The sequence below is a fragment of the Stegodyphus dumicola genome, chromosome 3 (genome assembly GCF_044657685.1).
Source record: "Stegodyphus dumicola isolate Sdum_Otavi_A_Nest chromosome 3, ASM4465768v1".
In the NCBI taxonomy this organism is placed as follows: Eukaryota; Metazoa; Arthropoda; class Arachnida; order Araneae; family Eresidae; genus Stegodyphus; species Stegodyphus dumicola.
The window spans coordinates 148,677,931-148,698,804 of record NC_140770.1 but is presented as its reverse complement, the minus strand read 5'-3'; the positions used below and the strand labels follow the sequence as shown (position 1 = coordinate 148,698,804).

The window sequence follows — 20,874 nt, the reverse complement described above, 5'->3', positions numbered from 1 at the left end:
TTTTTTTTTTTTTTTTTGCGATTTCTGGAGTGATTTTACCCCATTCTTCTTGAAGCACCAATTTTAATTGTTGTTTTGAAGAAATGGTGTGTTTGCGAATTCTTGATTTCAATTCTTGCCAAATATTCTCTATGGGATTTAAGTCTAGAGATTGTGTGGTGTTTTTATTATTTCAGGACAGTTATACAGCAGCCAGAGTCTAGCGTTCAAAGCAGTGTGCTTGGGGTCATTGTCTTGGTAGAATTTAAAATCGTCATGAAGATTCAATTCTCGTGCTAAAAATTTCAAATTTTGATTTAAAATGTCAATATACTTGTACTGATCCATTATACTGTCAATAAAAACAAGAGTACCAACTCCAGCGGAAGACATACACCCCCATACCATAAATCCTCCTCCACCATGTTTTACTGTTGGCACCAAGTTCTGTTTGCGAAATTCTTCCCTGGGTTTTCTTCACACCAAGATTCTACCGTCAAAACCAAATATATTAAATTTACTCTCATCAGCAAACATAACTTCATTCCAGTAATCAGAATTCTTATTTATGTTGGATTTTGCGAAAGCCAGTCTGAGTTTTCTACTCTTTTCACTTACGAAGAATTTTTTCCTGGTATCCAGCAGATCGAATTACTCTTCTAATAGTCTCAGGATTAACAATTACTCTATATAATGCTTGTAAATCAGCAGCAACTTTAGGAGCACTCATTCTTGGATTTTTTTTAAATATTTCGAACGATAATTTGCTTTATTCCATTGGATAGCTTTGATGGTCAGCCAGGTCTTCTTTTATCCTGAATCATATGATTATTTTTATATCGTTTAATGATATTGAAAACTGTTGAATGACTCATGTTAACTGTTTCAGCAGTTTCTCTAATAGATTTTTCACGTTCAATATGCAAATTAATAACTAATTTTCGAATTTCAGGCAAAGTTTCTTTTTGTTTAGCATTCATGGCTACACAGAGCTAAAAAACACAAAAATTCCAAAACAAACTGGAGAGAAAGACTGCAGATGATTTTATAAATTATTGCTAATTGCTTTTGAGTAAAAATAAAAAGCACCAAAAATATTTTTATTGTAGTACGTAGTAGTATCTAATGGTGTCCCATCACTTATGTGAGCCATTTTTTGCTCCGTTCTAAACAATTGTATTTTTATTAAATTATTATTTTAATATTTTGAGAAAATGTATGTTATGTAATAATTGTTACTAAATTTAAGTATGAAACACACCCACAAAAATTTTTACGTCTTTTTAATTTATTTTATTACAGTTTCCTTTTGTAAAGCACAAGTGTCCCATCACTTTTGTGGGACACTGTATCTACCTTCTGGACAACTAAAATAAATATTAAAAATAATATCCAATACGGTAATAAAATAAGACAATTCAATATTAACAGGAAGTAATAATCTGGTATCACTAATATTATGTTCAGTGATGAACTAATAAAATAAAAATACGCACGATTATTCGATCTCCGTCGGTGCCTCCAAATTAATTATGTCAGTGATACTTCTTTGGCAAATGAAGTAACTCCAATGATGGAACACAGAAAAAACTTTATTTAGCACTCAAAATGGCGACATACAAAACAAGAAGAAAAAAGAATTCTAACATTTAAAAATAAATTACATTTTTCGTGCGAGAGTCGCACGTGGCACTCGAGTGTGGTTTCAAATATTGCCATTCACAAATACCTTAATGTTCATCTATTTGAATTATTTAAACTACAAGATTTTAATAATATTTAAAGCTGTTACAGTACGTACATACGTTCGTACAGACGCCACGAAAAATTATCTTCAGAATTAATTTTAAAGCAGTTTTATAATTTTTTTGGAGGAAACGAGTCTTTTTATTCTGTCCTTACGTACAGATATCTCGCAAAAACATCGTGAAATTGCATTCGATAGCGGTCAAAATGGATATTTTCGTTGAAATTTGCTGCCTGAAACTTTTCACGATTACAATACTTCCTTTTTACCTCGTACAAGGAAGTAAAAAGGTGTTAGGATTTGAAACAGAATATATATATATATATATATATATATATATATTCATTTGCTATAACGACTTGCTTGTGTTCCTTCTGTTTTTTTTTTTTTTTTAAATACTACAGTATTATGTAAGATTTTGTTTATTTGTTCGTTTTTATTACCCAATAAATCATTAAGAAAATGATTTTGTTTCATGCGACCAGCCGCTATTTTATTATTCTGATGACTATATAGCGCACTGGAGATACTAAATTCCACATGCTTGCTATAAAAGAAAATTTTTGTTTAGAAAAATAATTTATTATGCTTTTAATGATTAAAATGAGAACCTTCTAGATAGATCTGAGTAAAAACTTTTAGGAATTACAAATTTACTGCCTTATAAAAGAAAAGCATGACCTTGATTCATTGATTTCGCCCAAAGTCTAGTTGCATTTTACTTCTGCTCATAGAAAAACCGATTATTATTATACTAGAAGGTTTGCTCTAATGTGACGTCAGTGACTCCTGTTCAAAAGCAACTACTTCCTCCCTATCTTCGTTTTTCCCACTTCTGTAAGTGATATCAGAGTTGATAGGAGACTAAATTTGTTTGTCTTTTGGCTTTGTAAAACCTATCGTGCATCTGTTGGGGAAGGGGGAGAATCCGAGGCTTATACTCTAAAATGTTTGTATATTACGTAAAATAAAAAGTTTGTATTATGTAAGTTTTCTCCACCTGTTAGAATTCCAGAAAGGATGGCTGATAACAGACGACGCTGCGGATAAAAATCTCATATTTTCAATCATTATATAAAGTAATGTTTTGTTATAGGTATTATTAATTTTTTGGTATTTTAACTGGAGAGTAAATATATTCACGAAAAACATTATAGGCAAATAATTTGTAAGATGATTAAGACACAATAACACGCCGAACAAATACTAATTCAGAAGTCAAACAACAAAAATCTGCGTTATATTTTAAAAATTTTCACAGGACTAGATTCGATGGTTTTACCGAACCACCATCTTCAGCTGCAAAACCAAAAAAAAAAAAAAAAAAAAAAAAAAAAAAAAAAAAATATTGTGGTTTGGCTAAAACCATCTGTTCCGTCTTTTTGGTAGATAGGTGGCGCTCTTATTGCGCGCCGATAAAAAATATAGCACTTGACGCTTGAACTTGAAGAATGACTCATGTCATATAATTTTGATGCTTGATTATGTTTCATGGCCGCTTTAGGCGGAAGTAATATAAGTTTATCGTTAATAAATGTTATTTCTATGTTCTGTGAAATCTTGAAGTTTTGATTTGAAATTCTAATGCTCTCCCAACCTTGACTCCTGAAACGAAACGATCTTTGAAATTATGACTCATGAAAAGAGAGACACCATATACTTTTTTGGTGTTTGAAACCCGCGAAAAGGGGAATTACCTTTTGAAAGGTAAGAATTTTGATTTATTTGTTCTTGGTATCGATCTTTGAAAACGAAACATAATAGATGGTTTAGCAAAAGAGAAAAAGAAACGTGCTATTGTACGTAGTAAAGTTACTACACTTCTAAATAAACTTGAGAAATTATTATCGGAAGAATTAAGTAAAGAACATCTAGAAGATCTAAATTCATCATATGAATTGTTAATTGAATACCATGAGAAACTTAAAACTCTTGACTCAAAGATCGATGCTCTCATAATTGATGAAAAAGAATATTATAACGAACTACTTGTATGTGAAGAGTATGATGAAAAAATTATAACGTTTAAAGCTAAGATTGTTAGTAAAGTAAAGAAAATTAACAGTAATGAAGTTGTTGAAAGAAGTATAATTACAACTAGTAATGGTATTAGTAGTACTCTGAATGGTAATAATGTTAGTGCTTCAGTAAAGTTACCTAAATTAAATATTGAAAAATTTGCTGGTGATCCCAGTAAATGGCTCGAATGCTTTAATTCGTATGATAATGCTATTCATTCTAATCCAAGTTTATCTAAAATAGATAAGTTTACATATTTGAAAAGTTATTATCTGGTTCAGCATATAATTGTGTTTCTGGTTATGCTTTATCCGAAGAAAATTATGATCTATGCATTAAAAGTTTAGAAGAGAGGTTTGGTCGTAAAGATGTTATTATATCAAAATTCATGCAGATGTTGTTACAATTAGAACCAGTTAAAAGTTCTTCAAATGTTTTTGAGTTAAGAAAGCTCTATGATCAGTTAAAAATCTGCGTTAGAAATTTAAGTAGTTTAGATGTTACTAGCGGTTCATACGGACAGTTATTGAACCCAATAATTCTTAAATTGTTACCTGAAGATTTAGCTCTTGAATTCCATAGAAAAAGAACATCTAACCAAAATATAGAAGTAAGTGAATTAATAGAGTTCATTAAAATCGAAACTGAATGCCGAGAAGCAAGTATTTTGATTAATAGCTCAAAAGGTAATAAATACACAGGGGTTAATCCTAAACAAGGGTTCAAAAATTATAAAGTCAAATCACAAGCTTCTGCTTTTAACACATCGGTAAAAATGTTTTGCATATTCTGCAAATCAAACGAACATACATCTGCCGGATGTTTGAAATTTTCCGACGAACAAAAACGAAACAAATTGAAACATGAAGGTCGCTGTTACAGATGCTTTCTCAAATCACATTTGTCGTCGTTTTGTCGGTCAAAAATACAACCATGCGAAATTTGTAACGAGAAAAATCATAATAAACTTTTCTGCCGTTTGAAATTGAAAGAAATGGAGGATGTTAACTCCGCAGATACGCAAAATAAAACTTTAGTATCTACTTCCCACTGTAACACTCTAAAACCTGAAAATAGTGTGCTTTTACAGACATGTTCTGTTATTGCTCAAAGCAAAAATAAATCGAGAATCGTAAGATTATTAATTGATTCAGGTAGTGAACGAAACTTCATCACCCACAAGTTAGCGCGCGATTTAGAATTGCAAGTCATTAGAAAAGAATTTCTAACAATTTATTCGTTTGGAAATCAGCGCGGTAACTCGCAAGAATTCGATGTATATAGTCTAAAAATAAAAAATAAAAACGATGATCGCTGCCTTGTTGTAGAAGCTATAGGGATAGAATTAATATCATCAATAGAATTCCAGGCGCCATCAACATGTCAAAACATTAAAGAATTTATGACTAAAAAGGGTTTGGAACTTTCGGATACAAGTCCCGTTAATGAGAACATAAATATTCTGCTTGGCGCGGAGCATTTCTGGTATATACAAACAGGAAGTAATTCAATGATAAATGATGGTTTGTTTATAGTACCGACGATATTTGGATACACAGTGATGGGTAAAGTAAAAAATAATACTCGAATTAATGCGTTGTTTTTATCTGCCGTTGAAGGAAACACATTTGATTTGCAGTCATTTTGGAAATTGGATTCGATAGGAATTGAAAATGAAAACAAAACATTTTCGGAAACTGATTTGGATACTATTAAGCATTTTAACGACAGTTTAAAATTTAATAACGGCAGGTACGAAACAAAACTCTTTTGGAAGGACAATAAATCACAACTCGCTGATAATTTTTTCGTTGCTAAACAACGATTTCTAGGACTAAAGCATAAATTAAAGGGAAATGATTTCCTGTATAATGAATATGATAATATAATTAGAGAACAAGTTGAAAGGGGGATTGTTGAACAATGTAAGTTTGTTGAAAATGAACCTAACTGTTATTATATGCCTCATAGGCCCGATTTGACTTTATAATACGTGAAGGAAAAATAACAACAAGAATAAGAATAGTTTATGATGCCTCTTCTAAGTCTGAAGGAGCTAAATCGTTAAATGAATGTTTGATATCAGGCCCTAATTTAAATCCTAACTTGTTGGATATAATTTAAAAATTTCGCTTACATAAAGTTGCATTTTGTGCAGACATAGAGAAGGCTTTTCAACAAATTCAAATTGATAGTGAAGATAGAAACTTTTTAAGGTTCTTGTGGTTTGATCATTCTTACGACGATAGTGACAATAGTTTAGGTTTTAAGGTTTTCCGAATGTGCCAAGTGCCGTTTGGAATGACAACAAGTCCGTTTATTTTGTCTGCCACTATCAAACATCATATTAAGTCTTATAAAAAGAAATATAGCAAAGCTGTTGACATGTTAAATAAGTCCTTATATGTTGATGACCTTATCCATGGAGCAGACTCCGTTGAAGAAGTTTTCTCATTATCAACTGATGCAGTTAAAATTCTTCAAGACGCTGGTATCAACTTAAGAAAATTTGAATCAAATTCCGTATCTTAAAAAATCATTGGCAAGATATTGGTTTAATTAATATGGAAGATAATTTGGATAAGAAAACGTTAAAGGTGCTGGGAATAATTTGGGATCTGGATGAGGACACATTGAAATTAGATGTACAAGAACTTTTACAACCAGTTGACTGGAAACACGTTACAAAGCGAAAGGTATTACAGATTGTGGCAAAAATTTATGACCCAGTTGGATTCATTGCACCCTTTGTTATCAGAATAAAATTCTTATTACAAGAGTTATGGGAATTGGGTATTGATTGGGACACAATTTTGCCCAGTTATTTGAGTGAAAAATTTAAAACTTGGTACTTTGAAATTGAAGTTATTCTCAACTTGTGTATTCCTAGAAAATACATATTAAATTATGAATGTGTAAATTTCGATGAAATAGAGCTTTTTGTCTTTTGTGACGACAGCCTCAAGGGATATGGAGCTGTTGCATATTTTCGTGATCCTGATTCTTGCTGTACGTCTTTTGTTCCTTCAAAGAGCCGTGTATCCCCATTTAAAAAATTAACCTTGCCTAGAACTTATGGGAGCCATTATTGCCGCAAGAATAGTTAAATATTTAAGGAAATCATTTAATATCCAAGAAGATAATGTATTTTGTTTTAGTGACTCTAAAATTGTTCTTCACTGGATCAGGGGTACCGCTGATAAATGCAAACTCTTTGTTGCTAATCGTGTAAGTGAAATACAAGATATTTTATCACCTTCCCAATGGAAATACTGTAAGGGAAATGACAATCCGGCTGACATAGTTTCACGTGGATTAAGAGCTTCTGACCTAGTGGGAAATAAACTTTGGTTCAATGGACCAGTGTGGTTAAAAGAGAAAAATTTTCCTTCATCATCTTTTGATCCTTTGATCGAGCCTATGGTGGAAGAGGTACAGGTAGAACAGCGTCAAACTACTGTATGTTCTGTTATTAGTCAAGAGGCTGAATTTGAATTGACATCCAGGTTTTCATCCTGGAAAAAATTGAAACGCGTAACTGCATGGTGTTTAAAATTCTGCCACAATATTAAACCTACATCTTTAAAACTCAAGGGTTTTTAACAGTTCAAGAATTGGATAAGGCAAGCAATTTGATTTTTAAAATCATGCAAAATTCCGAATTTAGAGAAGAAATTAGACTTTTGAAAGCAGGGAAGAAATTGAATCTCAGCAGTAAAATCCTGAAATTAAATCCTTTTCTTGATAGAGAAGAAATCCTTAGAGTCGGTGGTAGACTCTGTAACTTGAATCTTTCAGAAAACACAAAGTATCCAATCATTCTTCCCAAAAGTCACCAAGTTACTGAATTTATAGTCAAACACTTTCACGAAGTGAACCTTCACGGAGGAGCCACATTAACATTATCTGCTCTGCGACAGAAATATTGGATCGTTAATGGCCGAGAAATTGTAAGAAAAATAATTTGGAAACGTATAAAATGTTTTAAAAATCGAACAAGCACATCCAGTCAGATAATGGGCGACCTACCTGCTTCTCGCGTATTGCCGGATAGAACATTCTCGAATACAGGACTAGATTTTGCAGGCCCCTTTTTAATTAAAGCTAGGAAAGAAAGAGGAGGAACGAGATATAAATGTTACGTTTGCCTTTACATATGCTTCACCACAAAGGCCATTCACCTAGAAGTAGTCAGTGATCTAACAACTGAAGCATTCCTAGCATCTCTGAAAAGATTTGTGTCACGCAGAGGAAAACCCAAGAAAATCTTTTCCGATAGAGGAACCAACTTTGTTGGGGCTGATCGAGAATTAAGAAGATACAAAGCTACACTTTCCTCTGAAGAAGCATTTCAAAACTACCTGAGCGGTGAAAATATTCAATGGATCTTCAATCCTCCTGCTGCCCCTCACTTTGGAGGCCTTTGGGAGGCTGGAGTAAAACAAATGAAGATTCACTTAAAGCGAACTATTGGGACCCAGGTTCTGACATACGAAGAATTTCACACCTTAATTACACAAATAGAGGCGTGTTTGAATTTCAGGCCAATAGTTTCCATCTCATCTGACCCTGAAGATTTTAATCCTTTAACACCTGGACATTTCCTAATTGGGACTACATTAACAGCAATTCCTGAACCTGATCTTACAAATAATAAGCTAACCCCTGCTGAAAGATGGAAATTGACACAGCAAATTTTCCAGAGCTTTTGGAAACGTTGGTCTAGAGATTATCTTTCACAATTACAAGGGCGTACCAAATGGTTCAGGGATAAACCAAATTTAGCCCTCAATGACTTAGTCTTGATAAAGGATGAAAATTTGCCTCCATTAAAGTGGCGACTTGGACGAGTAATTGCACTATATCCTGGTGCTGATGGAAAAGTTCGTGTTGTGAAACTAAAAACTTTATTGGGCAAAATGAAGCGTCCTATACATAAACTTTCCCGCTTACCATTGAGTGAATAAGACTCTAAAAAAAAACATTAATTGCATATTCATAATTTGTGTCTTTATTATTATTATTAATTCAATTGTGTTTCAGATTCAGAGAATGGACCACAATTGTGGATTATGGTAATTTAGCAGTTTCATTATTTTGTTTTCCTTCTAGAGATTGTAAGTATGTTTTATTTGTAAAATTTTGTGCTAAATTTAATGTTGTTATTCAATTTAAATTTGTCATTATGCATTTTTATTTTATATGATATACTGTTGAACTTTGGAAAACTTGTTTAAATCTAAAATTGAAGATCTTTATAATAATGTTGTAATGAACCAATGTTCATCGGGGCGGAGTATGTTCCATCTTTTTGGTAGATAGGTGGCGCTCTTGATGCGCGCCGATGAAAAATATAGCACTTGACGCTTGAACTTGAAGAATGACGCATGTCATATAATTTTGATGCTTGATTATGTTTCATGGCCGCTATAGGCGGAAGTAATATAAGTTTATCGTTAATAAATGTTATTTCTATGTTCTGTGAAATCTTGAAGTTTTGATTTGAAATTCTAATGCTCTCTCAACCTTGACTCCTGAAACAAAACGATCTTTGAAATTATGACTCATGAAGAGAGACACCATACACCATCGAATCTAGTCCTGTGAAAATTTTGAAAATATAACGCTGATTTTTGTTGTTTGACTTCTGAATTAGTAATTTGTAATATGATTTAATAAAAAATATAAACCAGTTATTTATTTATGATAACCGAAACACATTTGTTAAAAATACGTTCCGAACATAAAATATTCGAGTTGAATACATGAATAAACGGGGATACTTGCAATTAAAATTTTGTTTTTATAATTTAATCATAAAAGAACACTTTGAAGATCCATAAAAGAAACTCTTCCTCTCTAAATCTCTGTATAGCTTTCAGCACTTCTGATAAACCTTCATTTTCTTACATTATACCATTAACAAGCTATATCACCAGCAAATAAGGAAATAGTTTTGAAAATGGTGTACAATCTTAATATAAATTGTGTTCTACGAGAGAAAAATCAGGAATGACTAAACAGGCTTCTATAAACATTCAAAGTAACAACCGCTCAGTTGCCATGGCGGCGAGGAAGCTGGCTACCATAAATTTGGCTCGGTTTCGAATCCAGGAGAAGGCATGGTTATTTTTAAGCATATGGTACTTTGCGGCATTGGGATACTTAAAATACTGTCGAGATGGAAACCTTCTCGAGAGACTGGTCGTAAAGGAATAGGATACCTTAGGATACGTTTTTTTTTTTTTTGGTATTTACCATCCACATCAGGAAGGAACTTCCTTTTCTTTCAGGTGTAATATCGGTCGTCCTCTGGGGTGCATCCTGGAAAACGTTCTTGGTGATGAGGTGTGTAAATGACCGATAGGTTTCTGCCATTCTAGACGAATGCATTAGCTTCTAAACATCCGGCCATTTGCAACAATAGTTTTAAAAGAGCGAAGGCTATGGGAAGAGTGTTCGAAGACCGACCGAAGAGAGCTTATAAACATAAAAAGGAGGAAAGCGATGCCGTTAGGCTGGTTAAGCGGCAAAATATTTCGTTGGTACTAATTCTTAGTTTCATTCTGGATCTGCTTGAATTCTGGATCTGGTGAAATATCTGCTATTGGGTAATGCTACTTAGAGGAAGAATTTTAAAGCGCTTGTAAGGTTTTCAGCATGTTTACAATGCTTAGAAATACCTTAAGTATAGAGAGAAGATATCCATAAAAATAAACTTGATTTTTTGAGTTAATGCCACAAAAATAATTTTTATGAATAAATTTTCCGCTAAAATATTAAAATTAATCTGAAAAAGTAAGCCGTATTAGTAGTGGGATTTTCAATCGAGGAAATTCTACCTGTAGCGTGATGTATTATAATCCTGCTGTTAAGAATTTTATCAAGCACAAAAAGTTACATAATATGTGTGTTACTTATAGTTTTAGTCTCAATTTTCTCGTTTATTTTTTGGAGGTACGGGACAGACATTCGTATATGTATTCAGTTTAAGACTTTTGAATTTTAGTTACGAGTCAAGTGCTGTATATTCCAAAATATCCCAAGTTTTGTAAGTTTATTTTCCATGCCTGTTACCATCTTAAATTGAATCAAATCTGGAAAGCTGAAAGAAATGTAGCTCGTGTTGGCGATCAATAGTTTTATCTCACTCAGATAAAACTGCATTCTTTATTAAATTTATTATGTTATTCTTTATTAAGCATATTTTTACGAATTTTGTACATATACAAAGGCTGTTCATACATTTTTTAGACGATGTATATTGTATTCACAAAACTAAATTACATAAAATTCTTGTGTTTTAAATGTTCTATTTGACATCCTTTATTCTGAACTATCTTTCGACACCGCAATTTCCAGGATAACAATGCCTTTTGAAGTGATAGAAGAGGTATTCTATCCCATTCCTCCCGAACAGCTTTCCAGAGTCCTGTTAAGGTTTTGGGACAACGTTTGAATAACGCAGTTTTTAAAAATCCGAAAGCACAAAAACCCATAGGTGATACATCGGGAGATTTAGTAGGGATATCAGTGAAGGGTATGGCTTTGATACCAGTTTTTTGTTCCATTTCTTTTAGGAAATTTACAGTGCATTTTGATGTGTGACTGCTAGCTTTGTCCTGATGGAGTCTCACAGATGGATGGCATTGTGGGTAAAGAGATGGTATTTCATTCAGAAAAATTGGCGATAAAATATGTTCCTGATAGTATTTGGAGTTAATCTTGACATTTTTTTTTTTTTTTTTTGCACTCTCTTTATTTTTAACTTGCCATTATAAGAAAAACCAGCAACAATCATGAATTCCTAAGAAAAACTTTCTTTCGATTCTTTGAACCATGTACTTAAATTTTTTTCTCTCCTTAATTGATAATAAATGGCTCTCTTTTTGTTACAATCATTTAAATACACCCATGCTTCATCTATTGTGACAATTGTTTTCCATTTTTCTTTGGATAAGCATTTCTCATATAGAATTCTGCAGCGTGTCCTGCGTTGAGCGATATGCTTTGGAAGAAGACGATGCACATTGTGTTTTTTCTCTTTCTTAAGATTTAAATCAACGTTTATCATTTCGTTTACGGTGGACACCGAGCAACTGTCCTTTGACTATGGGGATTTTCTTTTAACATTAAACAACGTACCTTTGCAATAGTCGAAAATTGGAATTTTTGTCCCACTTGAGGCTCCAATTTGACGTTTGTTTTCCTTTCTTGTTGATGATATTACCTATCGACGCTTTAGATATCACAAAACCATGACTCTCACATCGTTTCTGGATAACGGAGTATGCATATTTCTCTTCGGAAAGAGCGTAAATGTAGCCTTCGAAATTCGCCATTTTGAATGAACAGCCTCTGTATATATAATTTTAGTGAAATTTAGTGTTATGAGAGGTCATGTTGGATAGGGTCGCATAAGAGTCTTTTATAGTGTAACAATAATTTATTAGCAGGTTTAAGTTACACACGGATATTACATTTAACTTTAAGAAAATTGCAGAGCAAGAGTATGAAGCAACCTATCAGGTTAATAGTTTTTACTGAAGTCCTTCTCAGACTACTCAACTGAGGGCACACTTGTTGTTACAGTTAGTCCAACAGTTTATATTAGCAGCAGAGTTTATATCAAAGGTTTGGTAGCAGTGTGCAATTGCAGTACTTGATCTAAATCTAAAGAAGTTTATCTAAATCTAAAGAAATTTTTCCAGAAAAGTAAGAATACAGGACATTTAGTTAACATTGATGAAATGGTTATCTCGTTAAAGTGGCGAGATATCGCCAAGCTGGTGATGGTTTTCACGATTAATTAATCGCGATAATTTGCAACCATATGGAGCAAGAAACTGGATCCAAATGTCGCCAAATGGTTGCAAAATTGGCGACATTTGGATCCGGTTTCTATATAACTGTAATGGGTATTGTAATTGTAAAGCTGTAATTAATGTTATATGTAGCTGTAGCAGTATTCGGCCATCATAGAAGAAGTGAAAGGTACCAGAAATCTCTTGGTGGCAGGGAGAAAACTATAAAAGGTCATTTTCGGCGTTGTTGATGTTTAGTTTAGCATGAGTTCAGAGTATTGAGAAATCTTCGTGTTGGCTTCGCTCATTAGATAAGTTTTGCATTGCATTGTGTTTAACGTTCTTATTAGCTTGGAGTTAAAGAGCTCTACAAGTATTTTTGTGGCAAATTCCAGAACTCTAAAGTGTTTCTTTTTGTAAAATAAATTTTATCAAACTATCATCGTTTCTGCGTGCATTCAGTCCATTACGAGCCCTCACTCTGTAGAGTCATTAGGTTATTTCGAAGCGAGTGAGATGAAAAATTGAGCAATGCTATCCCCGGGACTCCAACGACGGACGTCTCGAATACGCGCCGCGCGTGCTGACCACTACACCACGAAGGCATGCTAAGAAGGCAGGAGAAATATCTTATAACGCAAGCAAGAATGTTTTCGCAAATTCTGGACGCAGAAGTATGGAACCTTTTTTTTATCTATTAAACATTTAACACTTTATTTCAAATCTTAATTTATGGAAGCCATATAAGAAGCTTGATTTTGTTTTTGTAGAATTTTTTCTACTCACAATAATGAGATTATCTTTTTAGAATGTGAAAAACATTTTATAGTTAAAAGTGAATAACATTATCGTGTCGTGAATTTCATATCTACAACATATGTACAGCTGCACAGAAAATAAAAGTTCCAGTGTAAACACAAGGATTATCCGCTTAGCGGTTCATTATCAACGAAACCGTAGAATTTTTAAAATTTATAATGCAGGCTTTTTTTGTTGTGTATTGCATTACACGTTTCCTTACGCATTTCAGATGTCTACGAGAGTACTGTTGGAGTAGATTGCAAAAAAGTTCGAATCACAGTAGAAGATACTCCAATAGATCTTCAAATCTGGGATACAGCGGGCCAAGAGAGATTCAAAAGTATTATCAATAGGTAAATTTTGCTCAATTTTAGGACATATTTGTTATTTAAATGCATTTTATACCTCATTGTCGTTAATTTACTGTTTTACTATTTTATTAAAAAAGCATAATAATGACAAACTTAGATCCACCAGTGGCCGAGTGGATAGAAGAGCTGCACACTGGTAGTTTAATCAGGATTCGAAACCTATGGAATAGGCTATTTACATGGGCCTTTTTTAGTAGGTTCTTCCTCAAGCATAACGTGAACCCGAATTTGTTTCCCAAAGAAGTTTCACACGAAGGCAATTATTTTCCCTAATCAAATAACCATCATGCGTTTTTCTAAAATCAGTTAAACAGTTATGACACGAATCTGGTAAGTAATACATTAAAAATATAATAAATAAATTTATTATATTTTTTAAGGTATTACACTATTGCTACCGATATACAGTGGTTCATTTATTTAAAACATTAAAATAACAAGAAATTTAATAATTCATTGGATATCCTTTAGCTAAAATTAAACGTTTCATACGCTTCTGCATGGATTTATCTATTTTTTTAAAGAAAGAATGATATATTTTGTTCCATACCTCCGTAAAAATTAGTTTTCATAGAGCTCTCAATATAATTTCAAAATATAATATATAATTTCAATATATAATTTCAAAATTCTTTTCTCTAACTCACTCCTAACATACTTCATAAGATTTTAATCTGGAAAACATGGAGAATTTTTATTAATTTCGGGACAGTTGTGTAATAACCGCGAGCGAACCTTTATGGTTGTATATTTGCAGAGACAGAGGTATTTTTGGAAGCAGGCAAGATGAAGAATGAGTAACGCCTTCGCCGGTAATCGAACCACGGACCTCTGGAATACGCGCACAGCGTACACACTACCACACCACGAAGGCATGCAAAGAAAGCGGCAGAAATACCTTATATACTCCACTTTTTAAAAGGCAACTGGGGTTTTAGGTAACCCAGTCTCCAAATCCTGGGTGTGGAGAATCATCATCCAACACCTTTTTAGCTCGGGCGCCACTGTAGAGACATTAGGTATTTTTGGAAGCAGGCAAGATGGAAAATGAGCAACGCCTTTGTCGGGAATACGGCGTCCGGTGAGCGTCAAAGAATGGAGAGAACATCTGGCTCCACAACTTCCCATATGTAGCGATCACTGTTGAGCTTGCTCGCAATCTGTAGTATATGGGATGGACAATAATACTCAATAGCTTCCCACATCATGATGCCAGGCGTTTGTGAGATATGACGCTGGATAGCACACTGTGAGAGCAGACGTTCTACTCTCTAAAGTCTGACGCGTACTCTTCCATCATTGTACTCCAGATTATAGTGAGATTCACCGGAGAAAACAACTTGTTGCCACAGGGTACTCCATGAACTCTGTTGCCATACCCATTGAAGTCGGAAGCGTCTGTGTAGTTATTGATTATTTAGTGTGGGTTAATTCTCAGTTTGATCTAAATTTTCTGTATTGATTCTCAATTTTCGTATAAATTATTTTATTAAAAGGAATATTTTGATGATATTTATTTTCCAACAAGCAAGGCTGAAAATAAACTAAGTAACACATCAGAAAAATATTTGAATATTTAATACAAGATTTATGCAGACACGTTTCAGCAATACTAAAGTCCGAAAGCAAACATTGAGCTACAGTGAACACAGCTATTCTCAAACTTTTTTTCTTCATGTTTAATTCATGTGTTAGGATGTCATTTCTCCCATCCCCTCCCCTTCCCATTTTTTGACTTAAATGCTGTGTTTTAGTTAATATATAAAATCGGAAATATTTTTATTAAATATGGTACAGTGGAACAGATAAACTTTAGTTTTATTATTTTTTATAAATATGTATTATTTATATATTTAACAATGTATAAATTATATTTCATAAATGAAAGTAAGGAAACGTTTCATTGCGATAATATTGTTACGAATTTGGTATTTAAAAGCTAATGTTAGTTCAATTATAAATTAAATGGTTTTATTTCTCGCGCAGTGCAGCGCGTGACGAATATTAAAAGAAATCTAAGCAGGAAAATTAAAATACTAGAGCGCGTGCATTAAATAAATAAATATCTCTTTTTGATTTCGAGAAAGTACTGGAAAATTCTAGCGCGTGATTTTAAAATTTTATAAAAGGAGGAAAACATCTCAGTTCGTAGTAGTTGCTTAGTTTGTTGTTGTTTAGAAAACTGCTCTTGTTGATTGTAGCGAATTCGCGGATTAGCTTTCTTTAGCTATTTTGAATTACGTTCTATTGGACATTTGAGTAGTTAAAAGGTAACTACTGTGAGATATTGTAATACTGCATGATAATTTGAGAAAATTTAAGCATTTTTGTTGTGATAATAATAAATTTCTGTTCATTTTTCATCGGACTTGTGCATTCATTTCATAACGAACCCGTACGCACGCAACAATTTTTGGTGTCAGAAGTGGGATTTGAATGCCAATAACAAAAGCGATGGAAGAGCAATTAAGGCAGTTGATCTCAGCCTTTGCCTCGTTGAAAGAAAATATGAAATCTAATCAGGAAAGGATTGAAGCGGGACAAGAATCCGTTAAGGAAGAGATGAATACCATTCAAGCTGGTCAATTAACTTTTAAAGACGAAATAAAAGCTGTTAAGGAATCTGTTCAAGAAGAAATAAAAGCCGTACAAGTAAAGATTGAAGAAAGTCAATACGAAATGAAAAGTGAAATTGGATGCATAATAGAAACCAAATTCGATGCTATGGAAGGCAGAATAGATGTGGTTGAAAATAAAGTTGGGCAAATTGAAGAAAAAGTTTCTTCCGTAAAAGTTCAAATTGAAGAAAGAGTTTCTTCGGTGAAAGAAGAAATAGAAGAAAGAGTTTCTTCTGTAAAAGAACATATAGAAGAGCGAGTTTCTGCCGTCGAGCAACAAATTGATGATAGGGTTTGAGCCGTTGCGAAAGAAGTTGACACTTTAAAGAAGAGCATAGCGAACGAAAGAAGCAATTCTGAGGGTTTTAAATTCTTACCGATGCCTGCTCGTCCATCTCTGAAGCTATCCACATATGATGGGAAGACATCCTGGCAAGTGTATAAAACACAATTTTCTATCGTTTCGGATGCGAATGGAAGGGATTCCCAAACTAAGGCCTGTCATCTCGCCGCTTCTCTGAGAGCAGACGCAGCGGATATCCTGCAGACGCTTCCAGAAAACCAAAGACTTGACTTCGAAGCTTTATCCGGCGCATTGGAGCTGCGCTATGGCGAGAAATGTTTAAAAGACTACAGCAGGCTTCAATTAAAATCCCGTCAACAGAAGCCCAGCGAATCACTTCAGGAGCTCGCCATGGATGTTGACAGGCTGTCACATCACGCCTTTTCGGAGTGTCCGACAGAAACAAGGGAAATCCTGTCCCTGCAATATTTCATCGATGGAATCCGGGATCCCGAAATACAGAAGGCTCTACGAATGGCAGATGTAAAGGATGTAAAAAGCGCTCTGTTGTACGCCGTGAAATTGGAGGCAGCCCAGCAAGCAACTCTTAGAGATCGCTACCCAGTCAGAGCTGTGCGAGTCCACGACCCAGGAGACCAATTGATGGCTCGTTTAGATGATTTATCCAGACAAGTCGATGCTTTGATACGGAGTAGCAGTGAGAACAAAGTGGCTGTAAGATGTTGGAGATGTCGTTCTGAAGGTCACCTACGACGGCATTGCAAAACACCCCAGGGCACGGATAATAAAACGGATGAGTTGACAAGACCAGTGAATGCTTTAAGACGGAATAGTGGTGAAACGAAACCGACCCTAAAGTGCTGGAATTGCGGTGCTAAAGGCCACCTACGAAGGAACTGCAGAACTCCCCAGAGCACGGAAAATAAGGCATACGATTTAAACAAACAATTAAATGCCACGGGAAGGAAAAGGACTGACAAGAAACCAAAGTGCTGGAACTGTGGAGCTGAAGGCCACGTACGAAAGAATTGCAGAACACCCCAGGGTACGAAAATTGAGACAATTTCTGAGCAACGACGCAGGAAACAAATTAATGACCATATCAAGGAACGGAGGTTGCCAGATAATGAAAAACCCTGTTTTAAAGCGCTTAAGATCTCTATAGTGAGTGGCAACAATAACGGACTGTCCATCAATGGGAATATCGATGGAGTTCCTTGCAATATGATCATTGACACAGGAGCTAATGTTACCATCATTAGGAAAGATTTAGCTGAACAGTTTAAAGATAAACTTATTTGGACGCCATCCTGTGTTACCCTTCAGACTGCGTCTGGTGACAAGATCGACATAACTGGGAAGTTAAACGTAAACATCACGTTTGGAAGTGCCGCCTACCATCACACAACCTATGTGGCGGATATTACAGATCCATGCATACTCGGATTGGACTTTTTAAGGAAATACAATTTTTCCTTAGATTTCAAAAACAATAAGCTGCTTTTAGCATCTGATGGCATGACTATCCATCCTCAAAAGGGATCCTCGCCTGGAAATGTCGACGCCTTGTCCGAAAGATCGAGCTCGGGAAGCTGCCGAAATCATATCAGGGTCGAAAAGAAACGCAAGACTACCAGCTATTCTCCATCCCAGAATCTCTTCGGTCGAGACCTTCGTCTGCCTTGTGACCGCCTGTTTAGTCGCCCTACGGATTTGCCTTCATCGCCTGAGGAACACATCCAAGATGTCCAGGCCCGGTTTGAGAGGATGCACCGTTCTGCACGAAAGCGAGTCAACTTGGCGACGGAGAAAATGAAGACCCGATGCGACACACGAGCTACTAGACATAGATCCAACAAAGGAGACAAGGTGTGGTTGTGGAACCCGATTCAACGAAAAGGACTGAGTCCTAAATTACAGTCATCTTCGGATGGTCCATATACAGTGCTGAACACGAATGACGTCGTGGTTCGGATCCGTGAGTCTTCGAACTCTTACGACAGGTTAGCTTATTACTATAGCCATAGTAAGTAATGTAAATAATTGTAAATAGTATAAGACCATGGTCCTTTTTGTTTTTAAATGTATATTTGATTTGTATTTAGTATTTGATTTGCATTTAGTATTTGATTTGTATTTGAATTGTATTTGATAGCATTTGATTTGTTTTATTTATTGCATTTATTGTTCATGTTGTTTATTATTGTAATATAATGCTTATTAATGCATTTATGCCACAGTTGTAAGTTTATTAAAAGAAAGCTAAGGAAAATTGAAAATACTAGAGCGCGTGCATTAAATAAATAAATATCTCTTTTTGATTTCGAGAAAGTACTGGAAAATTCTAGCGCGTGATTTAAAAATCTTATAAAAGGAGGAAAACATCTCAGTTCGTAGTAGTTCCTTAGTTTGTTGTTGTTTAGAAAACTGCTCTTGTTGCTTGTAGCGAATTCGCGGATTAGCTTTCTTTAGCTGTTTTGAATTACGTTCTATTGGACATTTGAGTAGTTAAAAGGTAACTACTGTGAGATATTGTAATACTGCATGATAATTTGAGAAAATTTAAGCATTTTTGTTGTGATAATAATAAATTTCTGTTCATTTTTCATCGGACTTGTGCATTCATTTCATAACGAATCCGTACGCACGCAACAATATGATGCCTAAGCTTTTCTCTGTTTTGTTTTTTTCTACATAAGCGATTTAAACAACTTCGTAATTAATAACTGAGACTTGGTAGTTAAGATTGTAACAGTTGGTAATAATTGAGATTATTACACTCAAGCAGTAAAAAAACCTGAGGTTAATGTATGGATTCTTATAGACTAAGCTTATCTATCTAGATCGAAGAAGTATCCTATAACACTATGAAATTCAAGGAAGATTCCCTTACTGGAGACTTATTAAGGCAAGGTATTTGTTGTTTACTTTATGCACCGAGAAATCTGAAAAATGTCATGCCGACAGCTTGTTTAGCCACTAGAGAGAGTGTCCAGGACTACGTAAAAGTCAAAAACGAAAACATTTAACACGTTGACTGCTGCGCGACTTTATAAGAAAATTTCCTCTAGACTCCGAGCGCTGATGTGTGAGATTTTTCCGAATTAAGAAGTTTAGAATGTCTAGAATGGGACATTTTGGGACATGCATTCAGTTAAAAATCTTTCCTCAAGAAAGAAGTTTCTGAGAAAGGATGCTTAGATTCGCAAATTATTTCTTCTTTTCCAAATACGTTTCTTGTAGTGACAAATGACTGAAAATTTTTTTTTCCGTTTGTTAACTTCCTTTTGTAGTTAAATTAATCACTCGTAAAATGGTTGTAAAAGACGAACATTTATTTAAAGAGAAATCTTAATAACCTACACGTAGCGTATTCGTAAACGTACATAACATAGCAAACGTACTTACTGCATTGTACCATTAAACATTTCAAGCGTACATCATGTCCATGTATATTTTTTAAAATTAAAATAGAACGACATCCAGCAATTAGCTGTTGCCATTTTCTCAAAGATATTTTGTCTAATAATAATAAATAATTTACAATCGTGCTTACATTCGACCATCCTGACTTTTCAATTGTCCTCAATTGAACCAAATCTTGTCATGCAATAAAACGACAAATGAACAACAACAAAAATATAATAATAGGTAGGAAAAAATAAAATGAAATATAATTTTTAAAAAAAAAAATTCTATAAGTCCTATACAAAGTCTCTATAACGCAATGGTTTGCGCACTGTTCGCTTGGGCCTTTTAAGTTCGTCGTCAACCTCGTCATTATCATAATCTTCTGTATTTCTGGAAATGATGCCCTCCGAAGATCTGTTTTTAGCACGTGAATCAACTTAGTGGGACTTTCGACAACCCATTTTTGATCTGTAAAGTAGACAAGATCTAGAGCCTTGACCGCGTGGCTGCTGTTCTTCGTCATTTGCCTCAGTATCATTACTAGTTGCTTCTCCTTCCATTCTACTTTGACTGCATTCAGTGTCATTCCTATGATAGTGGATTTTGCTTTTAAAGCACTTTTGATAAAATCGTCTAGGATTCCAGTGATTGTCTTTTCCACCTCCTGAAACTCTTTCTTCGTTTTTTCTTTCATTTTGTTCATCTTCATTTCGATCACGTCCAACGTTTCGTGGAAGTCCTATGAATAGATAACTACAATATTGCCTGAAGTAAGGATGACGTATTTGCCTTCGTACGGGCCTTTGAGGTTGTAGTTGCT

General features: G+C 34.4%; 1 protein-coding gene across 4 annotated transcripts in view; it reads left to right on the top strand.

Annotated features, from left to right (window-relative positions):
- LOC146998124 (ras-related protein Rab-13-like) overlaps positions 1 to 20,874 on the top strand; it is a 93,385-nt gene that overhangs the window by 42,062 nt on the left and 30,449 nt on the right. For all 4 annotated transcript variants that reach the window (XM_085813450.1, XM_085813449.1, XM_085813448.1 and 1 more), the window contains one exon: positions 13,580 to 13,703. In XM_085813450.1, coding sequence (XP_085669576.1) covers positions 13,580 to 13,703 — 124 coding nt within the window. The remainder of the gene's footprint in view (positions 1 to 13,579; positions 13,704 to 20,874) is intronic.